Source organism: Carya illinoinensis, chromosome 7 (assembly GCF_018687715.1).
Source record: "Carya illinoinensis cultivar Pawnee chromosome 7, C.illinoinensisPawnee_v1, whole genome shotgun sequence".
Classification (NCBI taxonomy): domain Eukaryota; kingdom Viridiplantae; phylum Streptophyta; class Magnoliopsida; order Fagales; family Juglandaceae; genus Carya; species Carya illinoinensis.
The window spans coordinates 1,355,121-1,365,470 of record NC_056758.1 but is presented as its reverse complement, the minus strand read 5'-3'; the positions used below and the strand labels follow the sequence as shown (position 1 = coordinate 1,365,470).

At 34.5% G+C, this 10,350-nt stretch overlaps 1 protein-coding gene across 1 annotated transcript; it reads right to left on the bottom strand.

The window, feature by feature from the left end:
• Positions 1-1,782: 1,782 nt before the first annotated feature.
• Positions 1,783-8,215, bottom strand: LOC122317041 (bifunctional 3-dehydroquinate dehydratase/shikimate dehydrogenase, chloroplastic-like). The gene is made up of 10 exons (XM_043133931.1): positions 7,301-8,215; positions 6,328-6,433; positions 4,775-4,990; positions 4,175-4,515; positions 3,392-3,455; positions 3,140-3,248; positions 2,904-3,044; positions 2,348-2,496; positions 2,108-2,270; positions 1,783-1,979 (listed from the first exon to the last, which is right to left on the bottom strand). Exons 1-10 carry the CDS (start codon positions 7,513-7,515, stop codon positions 1,936-1,938), a joined length of 1,548 nt encoding a protein of 515 aa, XP_042989865.1. The 5' UTR covers positions 7,516-8,215; the 3' UTR covers positions 1,783-1,935.
• Between the last annotated feature and the right edge of the window lie 2,135 nt (positions 8,216-10,350).

Here is a 10,350-nt window from a genome sequence, read left to right as displayed (position 1 = left end):
AATTTTTTAAAAAAAATTGTCTTGATTGAAAAGTTATTCACACTCGCAATCCTATCTAACCATTTCTGTGGTCCGTCGATCTGCCCTTCGCATCTCCATGCATGGCCTGTGCTGAATATCTGGTATACGCCCAATAAAACAGGCAGCCACCTTCTTTCTTATTTTTTTTTTTTCCTCGTCAATATTGAGAGGTGGAGGAACCAGAGTAACAATTCTTTATAGACAGGCGTGACCATAAGAGTCACTCCCTGCTGTGAAATATCCAGGGAAGGCAGCCACTTTAATTACTACTGTTCCTTCCTCAATTTTGTGGGTCCTTTTGAATTGGCATTTTCCTTTTCATTAATGGCTTCACTATAGTATATTATGACATTTGCAGTGTAATACAGCAGAAAATCAAGTACAAAAAAATTGCTGAACAATTATGTGGTAAATTGTTACAATAAGAAATTGATAGTTTCAATATAAAAAATTTATTGATGATGTTCGCAGTTCTGATCTTTCTAATACTTTCTGACATAATAAGAAACGTATTATTGATTTGCCTTATGTTATATGTGTGGATAAACCATTTAAATCTATTGAAAGAAAAATATCACTTTTGTGACTGACTATTCAATTAAGAATTTAAAACCTAAAACAAAGCACTTAAAGTGCCTCATAATGTTCATGTTGAAATGATGAGGATTAAAAATTCCACAACCATGAAGGTAGGGGTGTAATGGGTTCAATTTTGTATATTTTTTAAAACTGAACTAGTATATACTGGTTTTAAAAAATTAAGAATCGATACCAAACCAATTTGCTACCGAAACTGAAACTTCCGATTTTTCCAGTTTTTCAGTATAATATTATATTTAACTATAGTTTATATAAGTTCCAAACGTTTTATACGAGTATATATGATCAAATGTGTAAAAATATATTTACAAAAAAATATATATTATAATTTATTATGCCAAAAATATATTTATCCTTGATATATATAAGTTTATATTAATAACTTCATATTAATGTTTATGTTTCAAATTCATATTAATGTTTATGTTTCAAATTAAAATTTTATGTTATATTAATTTTATATTATAAGATTAAAATTTATATGCTATATCAAATATTATATTAAAAATTATAAGATTAATTTTATATTATAAAATTAATAAACTTGAATAATACGATTAGAATTTTATATTATATTATTAGCTATTTAGCATATAATATAATATAAAAAATTTTACTGGTCCAATTTGGTTTAAATCGGCTTTCAAAATATAAAAACCGCTACCACACCTATTTAAGACTGATTTTAGCTCTTAAGAATTGGTACCACACTTGACTCCTTAAAATCGGACCGAATTCATCGGTTCAATTGGGTCCGGTCTGATTTAAAAGATTTTCCAATATTATTTTATACCCCTACATATAGGGAAGGCTGGTCTGGAAGACACCACCTTTCTTTTCTTTTACCCCCTAAACAAAGGAAAGCCACCAGTTTCTTTTTATAGATGGCCAACATGATTGGAACATGTCTCCAACCATTTTAGTTATATCTCTTTGAAGCGAAGAAATCAGGAACCACCCATGTTGTGAGTGGAAAAAGTTGAAAGTGACAATGAGATTGCATTTGATCCCAACAATTAACTGGATATAGGTCTTGTGATTCATCCTTGATCAAGGTGTGAATGTGCGAATGCTATGAATAATAGAAGGTTTGTCTGCCTTTATTCTAAAACATATTTTTGGTTATGCGCAAGGAAAGCTTTTGAGAGAGAGAGAGAGAGAGAGAGAGATGGAAAATTTTATTGATTACTTCTGGGTCTTAGCAATATATGTAATTCTTGAATATCCATGTCTTTTTTTTATAATGCAATTTCAATAAATGGGTAAATGGAAGCACAATGTACAATTAGAACATCTTCTTTGTGAAGAAATATATCAGAACTTTGCCAAGATGATCTCCCGCATGAACTCTTCAGGTGCTGCAATACAAAGGAAGCCAAAGGAGCCGCATCAATCAATTATGTTAGTCATAAACAATTACTCATAAAAAAAAAAAAAAAATTGTTAGTCATAAACACAGTCTAGTGTAGATAAAGTCAAGCAGTACCCTCTCTGCCTGTGAAGAGGTTGAACTGGCCAATGGCCTGACGGAGGAACATTTCAACTCCACTCACAATGATTGCTCCTAGAGCCTCAGCCTCTTTTAGTAGTCTGGTCTTTCTTGGTGTGTACACGGAATCAAAGACAAGCTGGTAATCCCCCAAGGTTGCCTTCAGAAAGCAAACAAACAGTTTAAATAATAAAAACCAAATTGGAATGTTGTTCTAGTAGGTATAGTGCATTAGACCTCAGCTACAGGAATCCGATCTGTATTTGGATGCATTCCCAAAGGTGTTGCATTTGCTAGTACTGCACCTTTCTCTGGCTGGAAGTTAACTATATCATTGTAGGGCCGAGCTTCACCAGATACAGCACAAGCAAGAGATTTTGCTCTGTCTTTTGTACAAAGGATAAGAATTAGGGCAGTGGGTTTGAAATAAGATATAAATCAGGTTATTAGTTCCCAATCATTATGCTGCAGCAGGGACAGAATATTGGTTTTCTCATTACAATTGAAGGAAGTCTAGCGTTGAACCTATGCTTCATAATTAATTTGTGCCTTCTTCATTTTTTTTCTTTGGGGATGGCGGAGGAGATGGGGAGAGGGGGGCAATCAGGCAAATGTACGTCTTAAACAACCTAACTAGAAGTGGCATGAATACCAAAAATCCTTGCCTTGATGTGCCACGCTGTGATTCTAACCTATTGAGTTACATAGGTGAGAGAAAATAATAGCTAACCAAATTAGTAGAGAAGAAAAAATAATTGTATAGCACTTGGATAGTAGATTATGGTTAATATACCAAAATCAATGTCAAAAATGATAACCCGAGCTCCTCTACTCTTGGCACCAAATGCCAATGCCCTTCCTGCACCTCCAGCACCGACTAGCACAAATGGTTTTCCAGTAAGAGGAGATGCTCCCCCATTAGTGCATCCCTGTTCTGTGATGTTTTAGATGCACAAATGTTAGTATGTCATTTTAGAGTTCAAAGACAACATTTTGAGGGTCCAAATACTCATTTTGGTATTCCTGTACCTATAAGAGCATCTTCAATTGCACATATTGAAGCCTCACAGTCTGTATTATAACCAACCAGCTTCCCATCAGTAGGCCTCCTTATAATAGTATTAACAGCACCTATGGCCTGATAAAGCGTGTGAAAATAATTATTCCATCCACCATGCATAGAACATACATTAGGAATGATGAAGACGCTTAACAGAGCTCTACAAAATTACAGTACCACAACATGATATAAAAGATAATAAATGGTAGATTTAAGCCGACCTTAGCAAGTGGATGTACTTCATCACAAAATCCAATTACAGCTTCTTTGTACGGGATCCCAACACTGCATTTGAATAAAGGAAATAAGAAGTTATGCTACGAGCACAAAAAAAAAAACAAACCAAAACAATAGCCAGCATATGTGTGTGTGTGTGTGTATTTCTGAGAATGAAATAATAACACTTCCACCTAAACAGGTCTATTTAACATGCACCAGGCACTAATGAGAACGAAGGTAAGCAGGTTTCAAGCATTACAACTATCCTTCAGCACATCTACAGTGTTCAGATTAAGGGAAGGCTGAGTTTGTAGGAGAAAAATAAATTCAGTTGTATATGAGTGACAGTCAGTTCTGACAATAGGGCATTGCTTTGGAAATAGTTCATAACAGCTTTTTACAGAGAGTTAGATGGCCAAATTCTTAAGGAATGAACCCAATGCTCCATATTGTAGTTTTCTAGCTGCTTTTGTCGGCCCTGTTAAATTGTGAAGATTGCTGATCAGTTATCAAAGTTTAAACTGCATAGACATTGGTCGCGGTTGAGGTTTATGCCTGCCTAAGAAAAGAACAAGGAACAAATTACAATGGCTTGATCCTGATGTAAAAATAAATCTGCTAAGACGATATATTTGGCCATAAACAAATATAGACAATTAAAAGTAGTGCATATCCTGAATATATATCATCCAAGGCTAACAAACTGAAATATCAAACTTTCTGTCAGCCAAAAATTCATGTTTTCATTTAACTTTAAATGTACCATACCCTCGTAAATGACATACCTGAATCCAGCAAAGTCAGGGCTTGAATAGACACTAAAGAAGTCCTCGAGATTATCAACAAACATTGGGACATATATTCCATTATAGTTTACGTGCCTGAAAGTAGGATTATGCAATAGAGGGCCTTTACTGTGGCTAACTGGTTTGGAGATGAGCCCAAAAACTTTGGTATCTGCATTAATATGGATCACTTTATAAGCCTGCCTAAGGCTGTCTAGAGTAGGCAGGCCTGGAACTGAATTTCCTTCCATAGATCCATAGACTAGAAGACCACCAAATTTTGGGCTCAATATCTGGCTCATAAGGCCTCTTTCACCGACTGAATATGCAATTAGTGGCACCTGCAGGAGTAGCAAAATGGTCTCATACACTTAATAGAAAATATGGATTTGCAAGAATCGGAATCGAGCAGTTTAAATACTTCAAATGATACATCAAATCCACCTGAGCAGAATAAAACCAAAAATGTGTTTTTCACTTTCTTTGTTAATTTCTTTTACACTTTTAAGAATTTGTTGGAGATCTGCATTCATATCTTTTCAGTTTAAATCATTAAATCACTTAGATAAAAATGAAAAGGTGATAAAAATGAGCTCATACCTGGCAATGTGAGAGTAGCTGAAAAATTCTTGATATTTCTGTAATATCAATTGCATTTGTGACAAGTTTGATGATATCTGCTCCAGTAGCTTGCATGCTTGCAACAAGATGGCTCAAATCTTCCAGAGAGGTCATACCATTTACATAGCATGAAACAATAACTTTGCTACCACAGTGATGATCCATTTTCAGTTCTCCCCTAAGATTAGAAGCCACCTAAGCAATCATACGACACAAGTCAGATGAGATTCCAAGGCTCCATGAAAATGGTGAAAAAAAATATGCTCAATGTTTTTCAAATCCCTATTCCTGCAACATGTAGAAATCAATATTAGGCAAGTGAGAGGTAAACTACAGAGGGAAAGGTAGCTCTAACACTATAGTTCCACAGTTCTCATTCCCCCACCTTCAAAGGTTTGCTTGCTTTAAGAGAGAGAACTACTAAGGACTGCTAGTGTTTCCAAGACACACAAGTCTCCAAATGAAAGAGACGATTCAATGACACATAAACCAATAAATACCAACTATGAAAAATGGCACGCTAGCATTGTCAATAGAACATATAAAAAATCACTGTATTTCGCACAAACTAGTTCTTTCGTTTAGCACCTAAGTGGGCTTCCTTCCAGTCGTTGAATACGGAATTGAGATCCGAAAGGAAGTAGGTGTTTCTGTGGTAAGAGTAGCAACTACATAACTAACAGAAGGTGTCCACTGGAATGCTGATCTAGCTGTCTTTTAATGGAAATGCTTTTTAATTAGCAACCATCAATTCAATGACACATAAACCAATAAATACCAACTATGAAAAATGGCATGCTAGCATTGTCAATAGAACATATAAAAAATCACTGTATTTCGCACAAACTAGTTCTTTCGTTTAGCACCTAAGTGGGCTTCCTTCCAGTCGTTGAATACTGAATTGAGACCCAAAAGGAAGTAGGTGTTTCTGTGGTAAGAGTAGCAACTACATAACTAACAGAAGGTGTCCACTGGCATGCTGATCTAGCTGTCTTTGAATGGAAATGCTTTTTAATTAGCAACCATCAAGCCTGTGTTCTTGTGCCGTTTTCAGCACTGTATCTGATTTGTATAATTAGAATATTCTCAAAGCTCAACCAAAGGTGAAGAGGCTTTCATTTCTTCTGTTCAATTTTTGTGTTTTTACAAAGTATTTGTAAATCCTTTAGAAACAGAGCTTTGTACATGCTTTTGAAGACTAGATGCCTAAATCACCCTACTTAGCTCAAATAGTATATGTAAACTGGAGAACAGTCTTTCATACAATTCAAGAGCTTTATGATATTACCACCAGAATTCATTGCATTTAAAAATGATAGCAACCTGTGACTTTAGGTCAGTGGCTTCCCATATTTCCTCAGAATACCTTTCACGCATATTTCAATGCATATGGTGGGCCAATTATCCAAACATCGCATGGCACTAACAGTGTCAAACATACCGGAAGAACACAAAACACAATCTTAAGGTCATAATCCGATTTGAGCAATCCTATTCTTAATTCAATGTTGAATTTCAATTTGAAAAGCTACCTTGAGCTCAAAATCAATGTAATCAGCTCCCAAATCTTTGGCTAAATGGAGTGTTTCCAACCGTGTGCGCTCATCACCTTCATACTGGCCACCTTCCCACCTTGGCCTGGAAAAAAAATTATATAATTAGTGACTTGATAGCTGTTGAAAATGACCATTTTCATAGTAAGAAAATGATATTAAAGGCCTTTCTCCAGTTTGATGAAAATAACCTTGGCGATTTGTGAGGAAGAGAAGAAACAAAGAGGATGCTCTACCATCAAGCATACCCCCACATATTCATGATAATCTTGCCATGTTAACCTTTTAATTTTCTCATCTATAATGTCATCTTTCCTTCTATTCTTTCAGTTTTTGTGATTTCACTTCATAGAAAATCTTGCTAAATCTTGGCGGACCATCTAACAAACGTGCTGTCCAAGCTTTAAAACTAAAGAGGAACATATAAACAAAAAACTTCACTGCATGGTCTTACCTTACAGTCACAGATAAAGGCCCCAATACAATTGAAGGAGCTTGCAGTTTCACTAGCATTTTTTTTTTTAGAAACATGAAAGAGATTGCAACTTACAGCCAAAAGGTCATAGAGCTTGCAATTAAGGGTGGGGAAAGGAAAAAACCTACCAAGTTTGAGTTTTGATGCGAGTAGTCTACTAAGGGTAGGCATGAGATGGCTGGTCTTATCATTGTTGAGATCAATCAACAATTCGCTGATTTTATTTCACTAAGATGCAAATATTACATAAGCAATAATTATTCATGTTATGAAAAGCAAAATGTGCAAGTGTAAAACAAGAAAGTTGTCTCCAGACAGCAGCAATAAGAGGTTCCCCATAAACACAATAGCATGTTTTTAATACAATCATATTAATTTTTAGGACATTGAAAATTCCAAGAATACAATTACACAAATATTAACTATGTCTAGCTAGAAACAAAAAAAATACATTCAATTAGGATTTGTGAAGAGTACCGATACACGATGAGCACTGGCAAGGGCTTTTTTCTGATGATGGTTTGAAGGTCTTGGCGAGGCTGGAAGTTCTTAATACAGTCCAACCTGACTTCAACTACATCCGCACCTTGTGCTTTTGCCTCGTACATATCACTCACCATTTGCTCAACGGATTGAGCCATTAGTGGAGCACAAATCAAAGTTGAATTATTCAAAATTCCAATACTTCCCATTTGGAGATAAATGATCAAAAGATTGGGTTATCAAATAGTGAACAAGACACAAAACGAAATGAACTAGTGCTGTTCGTAAAGAGTCAGCCTTAAATGTTAGTAGCCCAGGCAGCAGGGTAGTTAAAAGTCGATGGTTGAAGGAATGCAAGGTTGGTGAGTCTTACTTGGATTTTAGAACCACTCGCATGGAAAGAAAAATCAGAAACCCAACAACTCTGAAACATCATATATAAATCAAAGAGTGTCGGTCAAATAGCTTGAGCAACAAAATATATATTGAATATGAGCTGGTGTATTGAGAAAAACAACTGCAGATAAGGTTTGGTTGGCTTTTTGACGTATCCATTCAACAAGACACAAAACAATTCCTTAAAAGAATAATATTGGATAAAGCAACAACTAAGCTAAGAGAAGCAATTGAGTAAAAATAAAGCAAAATGGTTAATGCGAAGTGCAAACGAAAACAGGCACAAGTGAACAGTTGGTGGGTTGTATTTGAATTCTAACTCTTTTAAGATAAACCCTTCAAAATCTTAGCTGAAAAACAAACAAGAAGAAACGCGGACCCAGTTGGATGTTTGCACCAGTCGTAAGCCATTGCTCTAGCTTTTTAATGAATAGCCAACGAGGCTGTGATTGCGATGGCAATTGGGTTGGTGGGTTAGGTCAGGTATTCGTGTTGGAACTCCTCGCTTTCTCCCCCGCCCGATTTTTTTCGTCTTCTTTCAAACTGACCGCTGGTCAATTTTTTTTATTTAATAATTAAAAAATGATTTTAAATATATTAATATATTTTTTATATTTTTTTAAAAATATTTAAATTTATTAAAAAAAAAAAGAAAAAAATTTCACTAACATTCTCTTTAAACGGTACCATTCAGACGGTAGAGAAGCACCTTTGAAAAATCTGAACGCAGTCATGGCGCACGAGCGGACGTGGCGAACCACATGCAACGTGGAAGAAGATGAAACGCAGGCTATTGGGAGTTTTTCTTCTCATTTTTAGGGTGAAACTCTTGCTTCTTTTGGCAGTGAAGTTGTGGAAAAAGCGTCCACCCATCCTTTTCAAGGATTGGTATTCGTTTCGTCAAAATCAAATTTAAAATTTGATAAGAGGTATATATTTTTCATAAATTTAAAATTTTTTTATTTATAATTCCACATTAATTAGTCATTAGATTAGTCAAAAGAGTAATATAATATTATTTTTGTAATAGTAATATTTTTAATTTATTTTTTTCATATTTTGTAATTACACTAACCATACGTATATTAATAATTTAATACTTAAATTATTATTTTCCAACTAATTGTTTTCCTCAACCTAATTACCCAACAAACATATTTTGACAACCATTAATCTTCTACCCAACAATTATATATATAATTTATAAAACCAACAAACATATTTTGCCAACATTTCTTTTATCCAATAAATACATCTACAATTTGTTCATCTAAAAAATATATTATGCCAATATTTCTTCTACCTAGTATTCACATCCACAATTCTTGAAATTAACAAACACTTCTACAAACTCTTCTTCTTTACCCAAGCTTCACATCTAAAACCAACAAACATTTCCACAAACCCTTCTTCACTACTCAAACTTCACATCTACAATTTTAAAAACTAACAAACACATTCATTCCACTATGCCTAATACCCAATATTCATATCTATAATTATTGAAAACAACATGTAGATGTAGCCAACCATTCTTCTTTTGCCAAGATTTTTAGTTGTAGTTAATAATCTCAAATTATGATCATGAGGAGTATATGATAGAAAGAGAAAGGGAAGAGAGAAAATGGAGAGGATAATTTGAAAGGGAGAAAGGAAATTTTTTTCCAATTCATGGGCGAAAGAAACATCTGGGAGAAAAGGATGGGAGAGGAAGAAAGGGATGAAAGAGAGAGGAAGAAAGGAAAAGGAAAAGAAATGGTCTGGGAGAATGAAACGGAATCATGGGAGAAATGGGGGAGGCATTGGAGGAAGTGATTTTGTAATAAAATACTGGGAATAAACCATGAATAGTGTGTCTTCAAATATGAAGATGAAAGTAAATACACTGTAGCTCACAGTTAGAGTTCGAATCCAATGCCAGTGTTTTAACCCCAAACCTGTTCAAATTTTGAAGATGCATCCATTTTGAAGAGGCCGATGCCAGTGCTCTCATCATTTTGACTCGCTTTTCCTTTGGGTTTTGTGCTTATCGACTTTAGTAAAGCTCTTTCTAGGCCTCCATCCACTGCTTGTGGCTTCTTCGAGACCCCCATCCCTTTAATAATAAATAAATAAAAATCAAGCCTTTAAACTAAAATTCGAAGCAAACCCCAGAAATGAAATCTTTTACTTTGATCAAAACCACCCAAAATGAAGCAAGCACAGAGCAAATTAGAGTGAAGAAAACGATGGAGTTGTGATATGCAAATAAGAGCAAACAAAACCAAGAGAATGGTATGCTTGGAGAAATGGATTAGAACAAAGTGAAGAAAAAAATATGAATCTATGTTTGTGTCTGAGAAACATGGCAAATCAAGAAAACAAGTTATAGAGATGAGGGGAAACTGGCCCCTTTTCGATAGTGGAAATATTTTATCTTATTTCATTTTATCATTACAATTTTTTTTAAATTACCACACGAAATATAATAAATAATTCAAATTTTTTAAAATTTTAAAACAATACTAATATTAAAAAGTAATATTCTAATAATATTTTATTAAACTTTCATCTTTCATATCAACTCATCTTATCTTAGCTCAATATCTAAACGGCAGTTTAGTTTAGAGAATCATATTGGAAAAGTTAAGTTAAGCCACAATTTAAAT